This window comes from Talpa occidentalis, unplaced genomic scaffold (assembly GCF_014898055.3).
Source record: "Talpa occidentalis isolate TD23 unplaced genomic scaffold, MPIMG_talOcc4v2.1 talOcc4.62, whole genome shotgun sequence".
In the NCBI taxonomy this organism is placed as follows: Eukaryota; Metazoa; Chordata; class Mammalia; order Eulipotyphla; family Talpidae; genus Talpa; species Talpa occidentalis.
The window spans coordinates 34,290-56,204 of record NW_023604995.1 but is presented as its reverse complement, the minus strand read 5'-3'; the positions used below and the strand labels follow the sequence as shown (position 1 = coordinate 56,204).

The 21,915-nt window shown below is 55.4% G+C and overlaps 1 protein-coding gene across 1 annotated transcript; it reads left to right on the top strand.

The window, feature by feature from the left end:
- The first annotated feature begins 12,032 nt into the window (after positions 1-12,032).
- Positions 12,033-21,307, top strand: LOC119230300 (N-acetylated-alpha-linked acidic dipeptidase 2-like). Its single transcript, XM_054688539.1, is given in 9 exon segments — positions 12,033-12,111; positions 12,188-12,299; positions 15,086-15,270; positions 16,805-16,908; positions 17,314-17,441; positions 17,509-17,511; positions 17,762-17,943; positions 21,202-21,231; positions 21,234-21,307. Coding segments are annotated over 9 exon segments (897 nt in total).
- The last annotated feature ends 608 nt before the right edge of the window (positions 21,308-21,915 follow it).

The following is a 21,915-nucleotide window of genomic DNA, read 5'->3' as shown; positions in this document are numbered from 1 at the left end:
TGGGCAGAAAGAGAGCCCAGAGCCCCCCAGCAGGAAGGCAGCAGAGACCTGCCAGTGATCTCAGCACTGGAGCAAAGGCCCAGGCAGCCCCACCCGCCCGCCGCTGGCGGCTGATACTGTTTCATAAAAACCCTTTAGTCTCATGGTCATAGTAGACCCACTTCCAAAAACCTGGACAACTTTGAGTGTACTTGGAAGACCATTTTAGAAATATCCTTTTTATTTTCGTAAAAAGAGCAAATGGCAAAACGCTGGTGTGAGGGGACCCCGGCCTCCGCCTCAAATAATGAACTGGACAAGCTTGAGACCCGTCTCCCCACGGTTCTGAGGAAACGTTGTCCGAGCGGGGTTCCGCGTCTGGAGACCGGCTCGGGCTGTGGGGTCTTGGCGGCACCATGGCAGGAAGAGGACGGCGCCTCCGCTCAGGAGATGTGCTCCCCTCCTCTAGGCTCAGGGAGGCCTCGCCCTCCCGCGGGCTCGAGCGCCGGGGAGCAGAGTCCAGAGGGGCCAAGCCCAGGTGGAACGGCCTCCCTCGGGGAGCCACTCTCACCCCTGAGCCGCCCCCCACCGTTCTCACCTGCCCCGCGGGAGCCGAGCCGAGCCTCCGCGAAGCCAAGTGCTCTTGGGGGCACACGCGGGCCTCTCCACCCGGCCCTCTCCGCAGACCCCCGGGAAGACACAGGCTCCGCACTCTCAGGCTGTCCCAGTGACCCGGGAGCTCCCAGGCCTCCCCCAGAGTGCGGGACTCCGCCCTTCGGTGCCCAGCGGCCTGTGCAGCTTTTTCTCCCGTGACTCCCCGACTCTAGCTGCAGGAGCCCGTACTCCCCTGGGGCCCTCCCCTCGGATCCTCCCCTCAGATCCTCCCCTCGGCTCCTCCTCTTGGCTCCTCCCCTCAATTCCTCCCCTCAGATCCTCCCCTAGGCCCGTCCCCTCGGATCCTCCCCTCGGCTCCTCCCCTCAATTCCTCCCCTCAGCTCCTCCCCTTGGCCCATCCCCTCGGCTCCTCCCCTCGGCTCCTGCCCTGGGCTCCTCCCCTCGGCTCCTGCCCTCGGCTCCTCCCCTCGGCTCCTGCCCTCGGCTCCTCCTCTCGGCTCCTCCCCTCGGCTCCGCCCCTCGGATCCTCCCCTCGGCTCCTCCCCTCCGCCCCTGCTCGGGCGCCGCCGGGAGACGGGTGGGGAGGCCGGGGAGGCCGGGGAGGACCCCGGGAGGGGGGCTGCGGTGCTCAGGGAGGGGCGCCCCCTGCGTGCCGCGGACAGGCCTCCCGCCGGGGACTGCGCTGCGGCGCCCCAGGTCGCGGATGAGGCGCCTGTGGCGCGACGCCGGCTGTGGTGTCCGAGGACGAGGGAGAGGAAATGCTTTTGTTTTGTTAATTAACGCGCAGTGAAGACCATGTTCGGCGGGAGGAAGAGGTGAACGCGCGTGGACGCGGCGCTGGACGGAGCGCGTCTTGGAGGACGCGCCGAGGGGAGACGCGCCGGCGCGGCCGGGAAGGCGCGGCCGAGCCCGCGGCCCGGGCGCCGAGACGCTGCGGGCCGAGCCCGGACCAGACGGGCCGAGACGCTGGGGCCGCGCGGGCGAGGCTGGCGCGCGGGCGAGGCTGGCGCGCGGACGGCTCCTCCCGCGCCCGCAGAGCCGGACCGGAGGACAGACAAGCGGCCGGAGCGGCCCCGCGGGAAGGCGCGGTCTGTGGCCGGAGCTTTACGGGCAGCGCAGAGGCGGGCGCAGGGGACGCCCCGTGCCGGCCCCCCCTTCCCGGGGCCTCAGGGGGGCGCGGGGCGCTTCACAGCACCCGGGACAGTCCCCAGGACACGGACACCCCGGGGGGCAGCGGCCCGGGGGCTGCCCCGCTCCCCTCGGGCCGCACCGCCCCCCGCCGCCGCCAGGGGGCGCCGCGCCCCGCGACGGGCCTTTCCTGGGCCCCGGCCTCTCCCGGGCCCGGCCCTGGGCCCTGAGTGGCCTCGCAGGACTTTCCGCTACAGGGACCAGCTGGGCCGAGAAGCGCAAGAGGCCGCACGGGGGGAGCGGCCCGCGGCCCGGGGTCGGGCCACAGCGGACAGGAGGGGCTCGCGGAGGGGAAGGCCGCTCTGGCCCCCCTCCGCCCCGCCCCGCCCCCGAGCGCCCCAAGCCGAGAAGGAGGAGGGGAACCCACGAGGGGCCGGAGGGTGGCGATGAGCCAGGAGGCTCTGGGGGGCCCAGAGCGAGGCAGGAGGCGCCGATCGGGGCGGGCCTCCGTGGGGTCGGCCACGGAGGCCCGAGGACCGCGGCTGCGCGAGCGCCGCGGCACCAGGTGGAGCTGCATCCCGGATCCCGCGCGGCGCTCGCCCGAGCTTGTCTGTCCCCACGCCTCCTGCGGGGCGCTGGGAGCCGAGAATGCGCGCCACAGAGAGCGTCATTCGGTGCTTGGGAAATGACTTTGAAACGAAGAAAACGCTGTGCTTGCGAAGACGTCCCCTGGCACTTCATTATTTACAAGAACACACGCTGGGAAACCATCTCCGTGGAAACCCCAGAGGACCGGCCACTGCCGTTCCCAGACACGTAAACGGCTACCGCCATCGGTGGAGAAACGGGCACGTACAGTTCCTGAGGTAGCGTTCTTCCAGCTCGAATAGATATATGCATGAAACGATCTCGCGGGCCGTACCAGAGAAGGTCCAATTACTTGGCACCGAGTGGAATATTATACGGCAGAGAAATCACGAGCCTCTGGCTAAAGCCAACCCTGTGGATCGCCTCACCCACGTGTTGTTGGGTGAAAGAGCCTAGATAGAAAATGAACATATGATTTATTTATATTTTGAACACCAAAATAAAAAAGTGTTTTTATTATACATTCAATAATACATGATCGTGTGGGGATGTGTTTTGGTGAGCAAGGGAAAGGTGATTGAGGGGGTCCCCTATTGGTGCGGACTCAGAGAAGCAGAGGATGGTATGGGATTTTTTGTTTCTTCATCCAGTGAAGGGGAGTTCATTTTGTGATTCTTAAACTGTACATTTATCCTACCTGCCCAGATATACAGGTGGTGCAGTTCACGATTCAAGGTACTGGAAATGACGAGGGTGAAAGTCAGCAAACTCATAAAAGCATTTCTCTTTGGATGAAAAATCATAGCTGACCCTTGATCACTTTGGTTTTATTCTACCGTTCATGTTTTCTAGAAGGTACACAGGATTGGAACCAGTCCACTACAGAGGACGAACACATCATCAGCACACTCACTTCCCCATCCTTGGCAGGGGGAAAGGAACTGGTAACATGATTTTTAAACTAAATCATTCCATTGTGGTCATACAAAAACTTTGAATAAGGATGAAAATGTGGCCTCCCTGCTAGTCAGGCAGGCGTGGGCAGAGCGGCTTCATTTGGAGAGAGAGTCAAGCTCACCTCAATTATTTTGGTGAAGGGGTTTGTGTTTCTGGCCTGAACCAAGACTCCTGCTCGTCTGTAAATACCAATAAACACATTTTCCATTTTTTTAATTTCTAAAATTTTAAGTTTATTCTGTTTTATGCAGAAGTTTCATAATGATTTGATTTGTTAAAAAAAAAAGTGAAATAATACACTCATCCAAAGTCTACACCCATTCAGCTTTCAAATACAAGAGTTCTCAAAGTTGTACACGTACATGCTGGAGCCATGATATTTCATAACACAAAATTTGAAATGACTGAAAGATCCTTGCTCTGACTAGTTCATTGCCTCTACCAAAACACAAACCACAAAAAAGAATAGGACAGAATATGGGCCTCCCTGCTGGCACAAGGGATTAAGCACAGAGCTATGAAGCTGTCCCCAGCCTCTGCAGCATGAGTTCGATCCCTGGCTGGCCAGGGAGCAGCCCACAAGGTGCAGCAGACTTCTCCTGTCTCGCCCACCGCTTCCCTCAGCAGTGTAGTTCAGTCAGTCTGCCTGTTCTGCTCCCCACTCTCTGGTGAATCCTCTCACCCCCTGCATTGCTGGCCTGTACCCCAGCTTCAGTATGCATGAATAAATAAATAAATAAATACATAAAAAGACAATTTTATTTTGGGCTTTAATATTTCAGTCTTAATGAATTTATGTCAACTCTCAGTGAACAGAGGAAACTAATGTACTGCAGTTGATTTTGCAATGTCTATCCTGGCCCTTTTATTTTTACAGTGACATTTTCAGCATAGTAATGTGGACAACATCGTTATAGTCAAAAGCTCAACACAGTTTAGCAACTTTGAAATTGAATTGTGTACAAACAACATAAAATTGACGTCCCAACACGTGTGCCAAGGCCTATGGGGGTGTTGAGCCTTCCGCTTTGTACTCAGGCTTCTTAGGTGGACACTATTGATGGAGCAGGTTCCGGGCATTTTTTGATGTGGGTGTGGGGTCCAATCCTCCCCAGCGGGCCCTCCTGGACCTGGAGTGACATACGTGCTAGTGGGAACCTGGTCCCACGGGACCCAGAAGGGCAGCGCCCTCTGCACTTTGAAATGGGGAGAAGGGGTGCCCTTAGGGAGGGAAAGGTGAGGAGCATCTTCCTGTGGGCAGCGGCTGCCTGTTGAGGGGCGTCCAGAGGGAGGACACACTGGAGGGAGAGCTGGGTGTGAATGCTGTCAGGTTTGAGGTTCTTTTTGTGCCTGGAGGAACGCAGGCATCCGGTTTCATTCCTGAGCAGCCGACTGGGTCAGAACCTGCCCTGGAAGGGATCCCCAGGAGACCTGCGCTGTGCTGAGCACTCTGAAGACAGAAATCAGTGGAACAAGGTAATAACACACCATGCAACTCCCAGGAGCCTCGCCTGCAGCTCCATGCACATCCATGGGTCCCGCCAGGAAGGGAGCCGGCTGCTCACGGACTGAGGTCTCAGTGGTCACCTGAGACCATCCACATTCGCCTGACCAGAACTCCACCCCTGGAGGAGGCTGACCGCACATCGGCTGCCACAGAGCCCAGGAGGAACGCAGGGTCAGTCCGGCCAGCATGAGGGAGGCCTCTGACGGCCCTGACATGGGGAGGGCAGCTCCAGTACTCGCCCCTCCAGGAGGCAGAGCCCTAACTCTCCTGCCTCACCCACTGCTCCCCTCAGCAGTGGGTTTCAGTACTTCTGCCTGTTCTGCTCCCCACTCCGTCTCTGGTAAATCCTCTCACCCCCCACACCTCTGGCCTGCACCTCAGTTCTTGTGTGCATAAAAAAATAAACCATTAAAAAAAAGTATTTTAAAAAAGTTCCCACTCTGAGCTTACCTGTGGGTTGAGGCATCTGGCCTCTGGGTGAGTAGTGGTGGTAGTTTCGGGACGTGATTCAGTGGCCTGGTGGTGGCCACGGGATTTGGCTGTGCACTTGCACCCCCAAGGGGGGTGCTCCTGTGATCGGGAAGTGTCAGAACACCAGGCATCACAGGGCCCATGGCATGAGGGGCGGCACATGACCTACTCCTCTCCTGCAGAGACAGGGCTTCGGACACTGTCTCTGTATCCTAAGGGCTGACGGCAACAGGGCCACAAGCAAAGTGCTGATGACAGACACTCAGACACAGGCCCAAGTGTGATCCACTGGGGCTCTTGGGGTACCCATAGCATTTTGGCGTCAGGCACATGGCCGTCGGTGCCCACGGCAGTGGGTGGAGCCTGTGGGTGTGCCTGTGTGCCGAGGGCCCAGAGACATGGCTTTAGTGTGCCTGGACCTGTTGGAGGCTCCGGCACCATAGTCCATCCAGGCTCAGGACCATGGTCTGTGGCCAGAATGGTTTGGGCTCAGGTTCCTGATGCAGGTGTTCATTTGTCAGAGTAGGGGGTGCAGGTGGCCGGGGGTGCAAACACACAGGCTGCAACATGGATGGTGCATTTCCTCTGTGGCCTTTACTCACAAGACAGTGTCTGCAGCAGCTAAGTCATGTTTTGATTTCACACTTAGTTCAATTCCACTTCTTTAACTGGGGGGCTGTTACCCCAGCCTCCGATACGCAAGCCACCTGCAGGTGTTCTGGCATTCTGTCCCACATTTGAGGATTTTCATGAAATGCTCCAACAACATTCTTGCTTGTCAGCAGGGGCTCCAAGCAGTGAGGTGTCTGCTGGCCGCAGCCGTCACTGCAGATGGGGGCCTGTGCTGGAGACCCAAGGCCCTGGTCTCCATGGCCATGGTAGGACCGGAATGCACCCAGGGACCACCTTCGTACCTCGGCCACGGCACAGGCCTCAGGTACTTTGTCTCATCATTCCTTGTTCCTTTTTCATCAACCTTTACTTTTCAAATCAAATTTTATTTAAATATTGCTCCATGGCTTTAGGAGGACAGCGGCACCCCCAAGGTGGCAGCTACATCCCTCGCCGAACCCACTCCCTGCCAGGAGCCTGAGCCCGGCAGGAGTCTGAACCCCCGCAGGACCCCTCATGCAGCAGAGCCGCCGGCCCTGGTGACACGCGTTTCTCCAATGCCCCGATCCCTGCTGCTTGGCTCAAGTGCCTGGTCGGTGTGTTTCCTCCACAGATGCCAACACTATCCTTAACTGTCTGATTTCTTTCTTTCAGAGTGACCACCTCCACCCCATCTGAACTGCTACAAAGGCTTGATTCCATCTTTTTAACAGTTGGACAGTGTGCATGTGACGTCCCCGGGGCAGGCGCTCGGGCCTCCGCGTCTGGTCACTCCTTTTGTGGTTCAAACGGAGTCTGCAGCGGCTTCATGTTGTTCCTGTGAAACCCCTGACCTCCTCACTGGCTGCCTTGCTGGCTGGGGCCAGGGGCGGAGGGCATTCTGCACACAGCCAGTGCGGGCGAGAAGCCCTGGGCGGTCCAGCAGCCTGTCAGGGAGGCCCAAGGGGCAGAGGGCAGGAACACGCCTCGCGGTCCTGCACCAACACGCAGATCCAGGCGACTGGGGAGCGCCTCCATCATGGCCATGGCAGGCAGACGGGGTCCCTTCTCCGCCCTTATGAGATGCGTTGTCCTTGGTCAGCCCAGTGATCCGCCCATCACCGCTTGGGCTCACTGGAGTAAGTTCAGTGAGTACCTTCTCTCTGCCGACGATGGTCTCCCTGTGTGAGCTTCCTGGACTCTTCTTTCTTGTTCTTTAGCCTTAGGAGGGGCTGTGGGGCAGGCTGGTGGGAGCCCAGGAGCTGTCCTGGCATTGTGCCTTTACCAACCGCCTTCTTCCGTAGCCATGGACACAGGGTTGGCCAGGAGAGTGCAGGCCCGCAGGCCCAGGGCTGTGTGGTTCTTTGTGATGCCGGCAGTCTCTGCTGCTGAGGTATGTCCCTGGTCGCTGCCATCTGGTCTGCATGTCCCCGAGTGTCTGCTGCTTTGAGGGACTGTAGTGAGCACATGATGTGACTACTAGTCTCAGAAAGCAACTCTACTGAGCTGACCGTGGCCTTTGCAGGAGCGAGGGCAGAGGCACGCAGACCAGCGAGGGGCCGCGATGTCCCTGGACTGTGCTGACTGTCCTGCTGTTGAGCTCAAGACAGCTGGGAGTGCAGCTGAGAGCAGAGGAGTGTGGTGCAGCAGCTGGATTCCAGGCGGCTTTGGGTTGTGGAGCCAACAGCTGGCTGGGCCAGTGCTGGCCCAGATGGGCCCTTCGTGCTCCTGGGACAGGCGAGAATGCAAACAGTGTCCCCAGAGGGCACAATATGCAAGAGGAGACAGCAGGAGGACTGTGGGCACGGGCCGGCCCCAGCCCCCACCCCACCCCCACCCTGGGCCCCAGGGAGACACAAGCTACAGAAGTGAGGTCTTGTGTTTCTAGAGAGTGCTGTCCGGGAAAAGCAGACATCAGGAAGACAGGGCAGGTGGGGTGCAAGTAGGAAGAGCAGGCGGGAGAGATCAGATCTGACTAGGCTGGGGGCAGCGGGAGGACAGCACCCCCGGCCGTGGTTCCCCCCGCTGCAGGCAGAAGCACATGGCACTGGCAGGGGTGAGCAGGCACAGCCCCAGGTCCTGCCTGGAGCCTGTCTGGGTGCACCCTGAGACCCGGAGGGCTCCTCGCAGACTCACACCTTTGACTCGGTGGGTGGGTCCTTCCTGACACCTGCATTTCCCGCTGAGCAGAGTGGTCCTGGTGCCAGCAGGAAGCCTTCCAGTCACGGTGCCCCGGCTTCCTTCCAGAGCTTCTGGCTCACATTGATGCTTGTCCCAGTCTCTGCGCCGCCCCACCCACCGTGCCTTGGGTCGTGACAGGCTGCACGACATACTGACAGGCCAGCATCTTATTTTAAGGTTAAACCTGACTTTTTTATTTGGGGGTTACACTTTTGCTCTTCCACGTGTGCACTTTACACTCATGCTCAACCCACCGCCCACACCCGCGCCCCACGTGCCTCCCTCCCTGCCCCTTGTTCGCGGTGGTAACCAAGCTATTTTTTCACTGAATTCACGATTTCTCCCTACTGTACTCTGCCTGTGGATGTTTCTGGTTATTTGTACTCCACAGACGAGTGAAACCATCCGATATCTTTCTTTTGCTTTTTGACTTATTTAACACAATCACCTCAAATTCCATCCACTTTGTCCCAAACGCCCTTTTCCCTCTTTCAAACTACTGTGTAGTATTCCACTGAACATATATTCCCCGATTTCTTCATCCATCCATCTGGGAAAGGGCACATGGGATGGCCCCATGACTTGACCATTCCGGATGGTGCTGCTGTGAACACAGGCACAGGGGACCCACATTCGCTTTCTTATTATTTGGATAAATACCTAATAGAAGTATTGCCAATTGTAGAACTTTTATTCTTATTTTCTTAAGAAATCTCCATGCCACTTTCCATGGGGGCTGCCCCAATTTGCACTCCCAACAAAAGGGGATGCAAATTCCTCTTTCACCACCACCTCACCAATATTTAATGGTTCTGTTCCTTTTTCCGCAAGCCATCTCACAGCGGTGAGGCAGCATTCGAAGAGGTTTTGATTGGCCTTCCCCTTCTAAGAAGAGATGTTGGACAGTTTGTCATATGCTTGTAGGCCATCTAGATGTCTTCTTTAGCAAAGTATCTATTTAGGTCCCCTGTCTATTTTTCAATCGGGTTATTTGTTTCTATGTTGTTGGGTTATGTAAGTAGTTCATAAATTTTGGCAGTTAGTCCTCTGTTAGATGTCTGATGTAAAAGTATTTTTTTCCCATTCTTTAGGTTGCCTTTTGTTTCTGTGACTTTTTTTTTTAAGATTGATTTATTTATGCACACAAGAATTGGAGTACAGGCCAGAGGTAGGGGGGAGGTGAGAGGATTCAACAGAGACAGATTGGGGAGCAGAACAGGCAGAAACACACTGCTGAGGGGGCAACGGGAAACAGGAGAGGTCTGCTGTACCATGTGGGTCACCTCCCTGGGTGGGGATTGAACTTGTGCTGCAGTAGATGTGGACAGCCTCAGAGTGCTGACACTTAACCCCTAGTATCACCAGAGAGGTCCCTGTATGGTTTCTTTTGAGCTACAAAAGTTTAACATCCTCCCACTTGTTTGTATTTGCTTTTGTTTCCCTTGCTATTGGGGTTAAGTCCTGAAATACATCTTTGTGGTAGATATCCTGGGGTGGCCCCATATTTTTTTCAAGCACTTTATGGTTTTGGTTCTTATACTCAAACCTTTAATCCATTTTGAATTAACTTTTGTGTATGGAGTTAAGTATGGGTTCTGTTTTGCTGGGTTTTTTGTTTGTTTTTGAAAGCGGCCATCCGGGTTTCCCAGAACCACTGATCTAAGAGGCTGTCTTTTTCCCATGGTGTGGCCGTAGCACCTCTGCCAGAAATGAGCTGTCTGTGTGGGTTTATCTGTGGGCTTTCGTTCCCTTCATCTGCCTGCCTGCCTGTCTGTGTCCCAGAGCCACCGATTTCATTACTACTGCTGTGTGACAAGTCAGCAAGTGTGATGCCTCCTGGACCTGGTTCTTGGCAGTTCCTGGACCCAGAAGGCAAGAAGTAATCCACCGGAAGTTGAATCTTGCTGCGAACCACCCAGAACTGCTCAGAAAGTGGACCCTGCACTTGACCCGCCCACCCTCCTCCAGTAATGTCACCTTATGACATCGCCATCTGTGGCGCGAGCATGCCGGTGAGCCTCTCACATGAAAGAAGACCACATCTCCAGACCAAACACCAACTTTGTGACAGCGAAAAGCACCCCTTCTCTGGTAAGTTGCAGCTGTCACAGTCACCCAGGAACTTACTTGTTGCACACACGCCACTTGGCTTCAGGCCTTGCTGCAGCCCTCAGGGGGGCTGGGGCTTGGGACCTTGCGGAGTCACCCCCTCCACCCTGGGAGGCAGGAGGAAGGTCATGTGGGAGCAAGCTGCTTTATGAAGGAAGAAGATGATGCATTTTGTGATGCAAAATCCATCTAATTATGAGCAAACCAAATGTGTTCAACAGTTTCACTGAGAAACTGGTTTCACAATACTGACAGTTTCCAGCATACTTTTTAGTTTTGAAGAAAATGCAATTGGCTCAAATCAACTATGTTCCTTTCTTAAATGACCTTTGCAGATGCAAGTATCTTTCTAGCTGCTAATAACTATCAACTGTGATCACAGCCTTCTAAGCTGGAATAATAATTCTGTATCTGTATTAACAAAAGGTCAGACTTGCTGAACCACCTAACTGAGCTTCCCACACATGGACTGGCAAGATGCAGGCGGCAGATACCAGCTACGGCGGCGGCAGCATTCCTATCTAAGGTATTACCGCACCTTACAGCACCTGGTACTTGATTATGTGCTCCTTATTGGTTTTCTTGTCGTGCTAGAGGCTCCCCAAAGGCAAGGGCTGTGTCCCCAGAAGTTTTCAGTGTGTAGTGTGCTGTGTAGCCCCTCAAGTATTAAAATAATATGATTTTGAGATTAATCAAGTTTAAAAACTGCTAATATACTGATTTCTCTTATTCATCAAACTGTAAATAGCTGATCGAGATCAGAGTAAGAACAACTTCACAGACAAGGGCTTTCTATCATCAGGGCCTGACTTCCCTGAGCCACACCCCCCAGTTCACAGACACCTCAGCCTCCCTGTGGGGGGCCAGCTCTGACACCAGCTGCATGTCTGGCAATGCGGCTCAGCCCAGACACCAGCCTAGAGACAGTGTCCTGCGGCTCGGCGCCCCTGCCACCACTGCTCTCCTCACCCACCTGTGCTCAGGTGCCAGGGCAAGTTCAGGAGGTTGCCTGCCTGCGGGCTACAGGCCAGAATGCCCAACCCCCTTTCAGCTCAGTCACTTTGCCAAAGGGGCTCTCAGGACTCTGGAAACACACTTCCCAGTCCAAATGAAGAGGTTCAGGGACGAGGGGGCCTGGGCAGGTGTGTCTGTCCCCAGGGGTGGGGACGCCTCCCTGGGGTGCATCACCCTCGGGTGTTGACGCATCTGTCGGCCTGGAAGCCCCCAAAACCCTGCACTTCCGGGGTTCCCGGGGCTTCCTCACTATGCCAAACCAGCTATTAACTCTGTGTGGGGGGGGTGGGCTCCCTTCTCTGGAGAATGGGGGCAAAGGAAGGGCAGAATCTTCCAAGCTGGCCGGCATGTCAGTCTTCTGGCCCAGCTCCCTCAGGGGCCACCAGGAGCTACCTCAGTGGAGCAAGAGCCATCCCTGCACTCCCCTGTCAAAGCACTTCAGGAGCCCGGTCAGGGGAGAGCAGAGGCTCCTGCGCTCTTCTGAGCTGAGGGGGGCTTGGGGGTTGCGCCCTACAAGTGGAGCAGAGGCCCGAGCTGCCTCCCATTATTTCACTGATGCAAATGTGGGCACCAGTATGGGGGCCGGCAAGCAGCCCCATTGCATCCACTTTGATATCAAGGAGCTCAGGCTTACGGGGTGCCCCTGCCTCCAGAGACACTTCACAGAGTGACCAGGCAGGCCAGAGGCAGGGCCACCCACAGGGAAGACAAGGCTCAGGCCCACCCCCCGGGGAGGATGGTCAGCCTGGCCCTCCCAGCCTCCCCCTCCCGGGCCCAGCACAGCCTGTCCCTACCCCTTCCTGGCGGCGGTGGTGCTCACCAGCCACATCCTCTCTGCAGCGTCCTGGCCCAGCAGCGTGGTTGGGGCCGGCGGGCAGCAGCAGAGACTGCCATGGCCAGGGCCCGGGGCTGGCTGTGCCTGGGCTTGTGCTTGGCGGTGCTGGTGGCCTTCCTGGCCGGGGTCCTGGTGGGTAAGTGTGCACTGGGTCTGCCTTGGGGAGAGGGCGGGCGGGCCGGCTGGGGTGGCCTTGACAACCCCTCCCCCAGGCTGGATGGCGAAGCTGCTGGAGGGAGCAGCCTGGGCACCGGGCTGGCACCACAGCGTCCACAGGAAGCTGGTCTCGGGGATGGACACCGGGAGCATCAGGCCCTTCCTCCGGTGAGTCCCACGGGGCCTGACGGCCACCTTCTCCCTGCTTCCTGCAGCCGCCAGCGGGGCCATCGCGGACACACCCGGCCCTTGCTTTGAGCAGTTTTCACTCTGGCTTAATTACTCCCAGCTGGATAGTGGGGGGGGGCTCGGCTGGCCCTCCCTTGCCACCCGTGTCTCCCCAGTCCAGCAGCCGACTCTGGTGGTGCTGGCGGTGCCTGTGACCTGCGTCCCCCCCACCCCCATGCCAGTTCTCATCCTGCGCCCCATGGCCTGGGCTCCATGGGCATCTTGTCAGACAGGGTGACCTGCCATCCATTTCAGTCAGGCCTGAGGGACTGGTCCTCCCTGCCAGGGGTCACACTTAGGGCTCAGGTTAAGAGCTCCTCAGCCTCAGATGCCTCCTCCCTACACTGTCCTCCTGACTTCACCGTCTACACTCTACTCTCTGCCTCGCATCCGGTTACTCTCGGGGTGCACATCTGCGGAGAAGCTTTCTCTGCCTCTGGCTGTGTAGTTGCTCAGCAGCATCCGCTGACACGTTTCTCCTTTCATTTCACTGCTTTTGTGCCTTTATTAAGAAAACGGGCATAGCTGTGCACGCCTCTGGGCTCTCTGATCTGCTGAGTCCCCCAGTGTCCTGCTCTGCCTCGAGCATTCACGGTCCACAGGGAGCCTCTGCAGCGTGTGGGGTGATTCCCACCACTGTACTCTTCTCAACGATTCCTCCGCTTATTCCCTATAACACGCACAATGAGTGTGGCTGTCCGGGAGTCTCTGCTGGGAACGTGGCAGCGAGGCTTGGACACCAAAGAGCCCCTGAGGCACCAGGATCTCAGGAGGCGTGTGCGAGGTGGCCATCCAAGCTTGATGTGTCTTTAGGTCAAGTATTAATCCACTGTGAGTCACTTCATGCTTTCATGTTTGCTGTTAATACGTGGAAACACTGTTGGGTTCTGTGCGCTGTCTTGCATCTTGTGGCCTGTCTAAGCTCTCATTAGGTCTAGAAGTTATTTCTTCGTTTGTTAGGGCTCTGCATCTTTGAGTAGGGAGTTTTTATTTCTCTTTCCAATCTGTGGGTCTTTTATGATTTTGTGTACTTGTGCTGAACAGAACCCCGGCACTGTCCCGGGGAAGACTGAGGAGAGCAAACATCCTGCATCTTGGAACCTCAGGGGAAAGGATTCTGTTTCGCCATGAAGTCACGGCAGCTGCCCTCTCCTCCAGGATGGCCGAAGGTGCCACAGCTCTAAACTTATGAATGGACAGTCTATCAAATTGCTTTCCTGCATCAGCTGATATGGTCGCATGATTTTTCTTCTGAAGCTGACTGGCATCTTGATTCGCATTTCTTTAGTTTCTGAATTGCGGGGTGACCAGATTCTACCAAGATGACAGTTAACAGTCTCCTCCAGGTTGTGAATTGTCTGTTTTTCCAGCTTACTCTGGAAATTGTTGCCAAGTATGTTGAGGCCTGTTTGTTGTTCACACAGTGATGGCGTCATGTTGCTCTTTATCTCGAGAACGTCCTTTTCTGTGTCTGGCAGGCCCATCAGTCTGCCTCCCTCGGTGTAAACAAACCTTTCCAGCTGTTACGGGCTGTTTGCTGTCTCTTCTTCCCTCCGCTTCCTGTCAACCTGTTGTTTTCTTTACAATTAAAATTGACCTTCTGTAGAGAGGTGCCAGTGTTCCGTCTCTTCTCCCTTCCGAGGTTCCAGCTAGACCACGGAAGCAGGTCCTTAGAGTAAGGGACCACGGTTCAGCCCCACCACGTGTCTATGGTTGGGCAGGGTCACGAAGTTCCGCTTTAAGTGTCCACAACTGAACTGGAGCAAGTGAAAACACTCAACCGATGTGACACTTGTGTCTCATCTTCACTGGGGCTACGCACAAGAGCGCAGGGGCAGTGTCCTGTGTGATCAGCTGGATTGCAGCCTGTCACCTCGCTGGGGTCGGCTGTTCCTTCCTCCACACCCGCCTCGACATAGGTATTGCTCACCAAGGAAGACGCCAAGAGTGAAGTGCATTAAATGAAGAGCCCAAGAATTTAGGGACCAAAGAGGCGTGGCCCTCAGTCTTGCCAGCACCTAGGAGGAGGAGTAGGTGGGGGCTTTTGGTAGGCATTTCAAGTGTTCTGTTACTTTTCAAAGAAGGAAAAATATGTGAGCAGGCCAGTGGAGGGTGTGGCCTCCTAGCCGAGACACCTGCGGGCACAGAAAGCAAAGCTGTGTGCAGGTATGCGGGGTGCTCAATGCACCGGCAGACCGGGAGGTGGCTCAGACAACGTGGAAGGGCTGGAGTCGACTGGCCACAGGCCAGGTGGCGAGAGGTGGGAGGGAGCGAGGCTCAGCTACAGGGGCTAATGCCATAAATCTGGTCTGGCTTCTCCAAGCTGTGCAACGCTTGCCCCACTCTCTCCAGCCCAGGAGGCCTGAATGGCCCATTACCCATCGCTGTGATTTCCTTTTGGCGATTCTGGTTTGATAATGTGCTATGTTGTTATTCCTGATGATAAACACAAAGTTTTCTTCTGTTAGACACAAAGAGAGACTAGCGAATAACCAGGCAAAAGTTCAGGGTTACTCTTCCATCTCACGGAAATACACTTTCCCCTAATCATGCAACTCCCTGCTCACCACAGAGTATGCCTTTTTGGCCGGGGCATGGGCCTGTGCCCGCCAGTGCAGCTTCAGCCTGGGGTGGACACGGCACCGCCATGCCTGCGGGAGAGTGTGCACTTGGCCTGGTATCCGGACGGCGGCTGTAACCCAGCTTCTATCTCATTTTCATTCTAGTTCATTTACAAAGCTCCGTCACCTGGCCGGAACAGAACAGAACTTCCTGCTTGCCAAGAAAATCCAAAGCCAGTGGGAGGAATTTGGACTGGATGTGGTCAAGCTGGTTCATTACGACGTTCTCCTGTCTTACCCCAACGAGACGAACCCCAACTACATGTCAGCCGTGGACGTGCAGGGGCTAGAGAGCTGGAGGTGACAGAGCACTGCTGACACCGTTCGTGCTTTTACGTGTCCACCGTATTCTGTGAAATGGGACGTGGGTGCAGTCCAAATGGACACTTGCCAGGCCGCAGCGGGCTCCTGAGCTTAGGAGCCCATGGGCTGTGGGCTGATGCCGTGGGGCCCAGTGCCAGCCCCCACGGGGCTAGGTCATGAGTCAGAGTGAACCCGAGGACGTGGCTCCTCTGTGTAGGTAAATTGAGGCAGGTGTGGGACATGCCGCAAGTTTGTGGGGTGAGCACGGATCAGGGCCAGCTCCACACAGGAGGGTCACTCAGCGCAGTCCAGGAGTCAAGAGACCCCGTCCTGAAAGTATTAATGTCCCCAGGGGCTGATGACACGAAAAAGCAAACAAAATGCTTACTTTTTTTTTTTAAAGATTTATTTATTTATCCAAGCACTGGGTACAGTCAGAAGCGCGGGAGGGTGAGAGAATTCACCAGAGCCAGAGCGGGGAGCAGAGCAGGCAGAAGGACCGAAGTACACTGCTGAGGGGAGCAGCGGGCGGCAGGAGAGGTCTGCGCGCCATGCGGGACCCTCCTCCGGTGGCTGGGGAGCAGCCGGGGATCGAACCGGCACTGCAGAGGCTGCGGGCAGCTTCGCAACCCAGCGCTCAACCGCTGCGCCACCGGGGAGGCCCACAAAATGCTTACTTCTGGGCAGGTAAATTGTATCGGCAAAGGCTGGGAAACACAGTGGCTCCATGAGCGGGAGAATAAGCTCTTCTCTATTTAACAGTCAGGTGCAAAGTGGCCACGGAGAGCGCACAACAGCATGTCCTCAGGCTTCTGTGCTGTCCGAGGGGCTGAGGCCCCACTTAGACAGCAGGAACCGCTGGCAGCCCTGAACTCACAGGTGTGGCCGGCGCTCACAGCCCGGGCAGGCAACAGGTCAGGCTGGACAAGGCGAGGGGCTGGGCGCGGAGTCCTGCCGAGAGGTGGCACAGCCCGTGGGGCAGGGTGGAGGGAGGCTGGGATCAAGGAGCAGGCGGGATGCGGCTGTGGCTCCCTGGAGGGAGGGGCAAGGGCCTCCGATGACACTGGTGTCAGAGGGCACCAGACGCAGGCCCGGGGTGCGACAAGTCCAGGCTTTGGTGTGTTGAGCTCGCTCATCCATGGGCCAATCATAAGCATCCGGGTGAAATGTTGAGTCATTTCAGCCTTGCGGGGAGGGCTGGAGGCAGCAGGCAGGGGGCTGGGGCAATTTGTTTGGGGCAGACAAAGGGGCCATGCATGGCGGGAGGTGGAGGGGTGGGTGCCGTCTCTGGAGCCCCCTTGGCTCCTGAGCACCCAGCTGCCACAGGCCCAGGCATTTCTAGAAGCTGCTGCTTTGAAGACAGGACAGAGCTCTCTCTCGCCACTGTCTGGGAGGGTGGCCTGTGCAAGGGTAGACCCTATTTTCAGGAAGCACAACTTTAAGTGGACAGTTGGGGGCAAAATGTGTTATTCTTCAACAGCAATCTGGAATGTTCCTGTCCAACTTTGTGTGTTTCTTGTTAGATTTTCAAGACCTCAGGCCTCGAGGCAGCACCGGGTGGCTATGAGAACGTCACAAACATCGTCCCGCCATATAATGCCTTCTCAGCCCAGAGCACGCCAGAGGTGAAGACACTCAGCCCCTCACACCTGCCTATTTTATAAACCTGTGTGGTAGGCAGGCCAAGGCAGTGCCCGGGGGAGTCCTGGACGTGCCTGCACCACACCCTGCCATGGCTGGTCCCCTGCCCGTGATCCTGGGGCAGGGACCCTGCACAGGGCCTGCTGCGGCCTGGCTGGCACCGATTCATGGGGTGGAACACACCCACTCACCATGAGGCCAAGGCCAAGGGTGGAAACTGAGCAGCTGGGGTGTGGCCGCTATTTTATTCCCGTTCTCCTTGGCAGCTCCTGCCACTCGGGCCGGCCCAGGCTGTCTTACACACCACCCCTTTTTAGCTTCGCAGGGCTGCCCCTAAGCTGCACGCTGGTCTGGCCATGGTCCAGGCCTGATGCAGCTATCCCTCACAGGGGGACCTCGTGTACGTGAACTACGGGCACACCGAGGACTTTCTGCTGCTGGAGAGGGAGATGGGCATCAGCTGCGCCGGGAGGATCATCCTCGCCAGATACGGGAAGGTTTTCAGAGCAAACAAGGTGCCTGTGCTCCGGGCCGCCCCACCTAACCCTAACCCTAACCCTAACCTGCCCTGTGTTGTCCTGGAGAAAGTTGCCTTTTGCTGCCTGAGACCCCTGGAAATTGCGTTTACTGGTTGGCAGGTTTCAGGGGTGCAGGCTGATACCTCCACAGATGCCGTCACCACCCCCTCCAGCCCCCAAGGCACCCACAATTCTCCATCATCCAGCGCCCCACCCTGCCCCAGGGGCTCCGCGCAGCAGCACCGCCCAGCCTGCTTTGCACCTAGGTGCCCCAGGCCAGCCAGCATCCCCTGCTCCCCAGGCTCTCCACTTATGTCAGGAACACCGCAGCGGCGGGGGCCTCAGGTGTCATCTTGTTCTCAGACCCGGCCGACTCCTCTGCGCCTGGGGTGCAGCCGTACCCCGAAGGGTGGAGCCTGCCTGGGACTGCTGTCCAGAGAGGCAACGTGTTGAACCTGGACGGCATGGGGGACCTGCTCACTCCGGCCTACCCAGCCAAAGGTACCCCAGCCCGCGCCCCGTCCTGCAGGATACGCAACACGGCCGGCCCCCTCCACGTCGTGCCTGGGACGCCAGGAGGGGGTCCTGACCAGCACCGCCCAGGCTCGGCATGTCCTGCTCTCGGCCGCACGCATCTTGTGACGACACGGAGTCTTCCCCTGGGAGCAAAACGGGACGTGCGATGTCGCCTCTGCCGTCACCCAGAGCGTCTCCGCCCCATACCGGCAACCGCGCCAGCCCTCCCTGCTGAGTGGCTTCCTGCAGGTGGGCCCTGGGTCTGCTGCCCACTTGATGCTGGACAGCCAGACGCCCACACTGCTTCTGTCCCAGCAGCTACCACTTGAAGGCTGTCATGCAGGGTTTCAGGAAAGTGTTCGTGGGCTTCTCTCTCTCAGGCAAACACAGAAACAGGTTCGCAGGAAACAGGCCCAGGGGTGCCTGGCTTTCTAAGAAGCCCAACTGCTTGGGGGGGGGGCCCTATGCCCATAGGCCGGCAGCAGGCAACAGCCACAGCTACCTTTGAACTTTATTCCAGCGGGGACGCACACCCTCCAACCTGCTCTGCCTTTTTCCTCTTCAGAGTCTGTAGCGCGAGTCCAGATGGTTCCGCGCGGCGTTTGGAACCAGCTGTGAAAGAAGCCCCTTGTTTCCACAGTGTGGTTTATAGACCAGTTTGGAGAAAACTGACATCTTAAAACATGTTAAATCTTGGGGTGCAGGAGTGAGAGACGGGGGCCTCCCCAGCTGTCAAGGTGCCCCAAAAGGCTTCCCAGCACCTGTGGCTTCCCCACACCCAGGGAGCTGTCTCCAGCTCACCTGGTGCCACACACGCTCAGGCCGACCCAGCTACACTCCCCAGGGCCCCAGTTGGCATGTTGGCCTTGGGCCCCACAGCCAGGGGTCGCCAGCTGGTGGGGTCTCTGTGGGTCGTGTCAGGGCTCTCCGAGCAGGTCAGCCATGTGCAGACTCAGCTTTGTCTCTTTCAAGTTCTTTCTTGTCTCACCATCGGCTGATGCTTCCAAGGCATGCTGAAAATGGCCGTGAGAGATTTCTGGCTTGTTCCTGCCCCAAGAGAGAAAACACAGCTTTTCTCTGTTCAGTAGGACATTAGCTATAGTTTTTTTTGGAGTCTCTTGTCGGTCCGCGGACATTCACGGCCCTGCCAGATGTGGGGTCAGCACTGGGTGTGGCAACAGGAGCTGTTCTCCAGGGGCTCTGCTGAGTCGCCGTGTGCCTGCACCATGACTGCTGCTCTCAGATCACGCAGATTGACCTACCTGCCTCCTGGGCAGACCAGACCCTGGTCACCACATACCCCTTTGACACGTCATCAGTGCATTGCAGACTTGTGTTGACATTGGTTCCGAGAATCCTTGTCTGTCACCGTGAGCTCATTCCTGGCGCCAGAACGGCTGTCCTCGTGGCATCTTCCCCCATGGACCTGGTCCTTGCAACCATGCCTGCCATGCCTGCCTGCTGGAAAATCCACCTGGGCCTGCAGTCCCATTTGCAGGAAAGTTTCTGCTGCATGCTCAAGCTCCTTGCTCGCGGACTGCCGCTCAGGCACGCTGTCTGTCCTGCCGTTTGGTAGCTTGTGTCTTTCAAGAATCTTGTCTATTTCATCTGAGCTGTCGGATTTGCGGACACGGAGCTGCTCAGAATCTCGTTTTTCTTTCTTGGTGGCCGCAAGCAGGGAGGGTGACATTTTCTTCTTGCTGCTGGCCTGTCGCGGACCAGCACAGCAGCGAACGATGAGGCCGTCTCAGGGTTGAGAGACTGTGCAGGGTGGTCAGGGATTCGGCGAAAGAAATGACAAACAGACACACTTCCAGAGAGAGTGTAATTCTGAGTGTAATTTTCTTTGAGTTGGTGACCAGTATATATATGTTTTTCTAAAGGCATAGGGATGGCGAACATCAGTGAAGAAATCAGCTTGCTTATAGGTTTAGCTTATCATTGACAGGGCAGTGATTTACATGGGGAACCAGGCACATTCCTAAGTAGTTAGGCTATTAATTTTTCTTTTTGTTTTATGTGATTTTTTTTTTTTTTGTTTTAACTACTCACTACCACTAAATTACTATTAATTAGCACGGGTGAGTTTTACTCTTCACAATGTAATATTTTTATCATTAAGATTAATACTAACAAGGCTAAGCATACAACAGAGAAATTATTAAGCTAACAGTTCTATTAATACACAGAGTTTAGTAATGTTTCATTTGAATTAGCCTAGTTATTAGATTTTGTATGTTCTTTTTTAATCAGCAAACCAATGACCTTTTTAGACAAAGAGAAAATATTTTTAGAAAGAGAAAACATTTTAGAGAGACAGTTGTATTAGAATAAAGTTTGTGGGCCTTGAGAAGGCGAGATAAGGTTCCGTGCGGTCAGCATTCCTGTAGTGGCTCCTTGGGGTCGTTATCTTTCAACAGGCTTCCATCTTATCTATATCTTCAGGGGGTTTTGCTGTTCTCCCCCTGTGCACTGGTTCCTTGCCCAGCCGGACCTAGGAACCGTGGCAAAAGCCATTAGCCCTAAAGGTCACTGCAGGGGGAGGTGCAGCACTGGCCCTGGCCACTTTGCGGCTCCTTAGGCTCGGTCTTGCTAGAGATGTGTCAGTTTTACTGACCTCAAGTAGCCAGGGTTGGGTTTCGTTAATAGTGTGTTTCCCATCTCTTACATTCCTGCTCTGACCCATGTTGTGGGCTTTTTTTTTTTTTCTCATTAACTCTTTTTCCTAGTTTCTTTAACTGGAAGCCGATGTTGTTTGCAAATGTCCTTGTTTTCCTAAATGCTGGGCTAAGAGTGGAAGTCCCAGGGAGGTCCTGGGCCACCTTCACCCCCCTTCCAGGCAGGCAGTGTGGCTGCTGAACAGGCCTCCATCAGGGTCCCCTGAGCTCCCGGTCTCCCCTGACTTCTTCACTGGCTTCTTGTTTCAAAATCCTGGATACATTTTCCAGGCATCTGGTTAACTTCTGCAAGACTCACACATATCCTTGAGGAAACCTTATAAAATTAACCAAGAGAACTGAGTGAGATGGCAAAACCAACTTGAAAATCTCAGTAACTAACATGTTCCATTAAAACCTGAAAGATTTCATGTCTTACTGCTGAATTAGGCCCTAGTAGAACAACCATTGGCTTGGGGGACACTTGATGTATTTTTAGTATCATTTCAAATACATGGCAAATATGGAATAGTAATAAAATCAAGTCCTTTTCACCAGCTGTCTTGTTTTCATGTGATTTTTGCAGAGTATGCCTTCAGACTTGATGCAGAAGAAGGAGTGGGATCCCCCAAATCCCGGTACATCCCATCAGGTATCATGATGCAGAAATACTATTACGGTATAGTTTTTAATGGATATAAGAGATTTTGCACTAATATTGAGGCACAGGGGAAGCTAGGGTTATTAGGCAGTTTCAGGGACAGTGCAGGAGGGGACCTCTGAAGAATTTAGGGAGGCTTCAGAGATAAGGACAACCAAGGGTATATAACCAATTCCATTAGGAAAAACAAACACCCCAGGACCACGGACAATATTAATGCTGTTAACGATGTTCCTGGTTTTCTTCAGGTGATAAAGGGAGGTGGAGACTAGAGAAATGGAGAGTGGTTTAATTTATGGACAACTTAGAAGGGCAGCTGCTTAACTTCAATGTAGAGATGCACACCCGGAGGACCAGGCCATAAAGATAAAGTGTAGAGATGCTCACCGGGAGGACTAGGCCATAAAGATAGAGTGACAAGCATGAAAAATGTGGAAAGGGAAAGCTGTTAGATAAGGAATGTGAAATTTCCCCACTTAGTAAGTGTGAGACCCTCTGGGAGTTAACCAATCAGGGAGAGAAAGAGTAAAATTTAAACATAATGAGGGAGAGAAAGTATATATTGCCAACATAATATCCCGTACCAGCTCATCTTGGCCCCTCCCAGGTACTTTATAACTGGGAGTCTTTCTTCTTTGT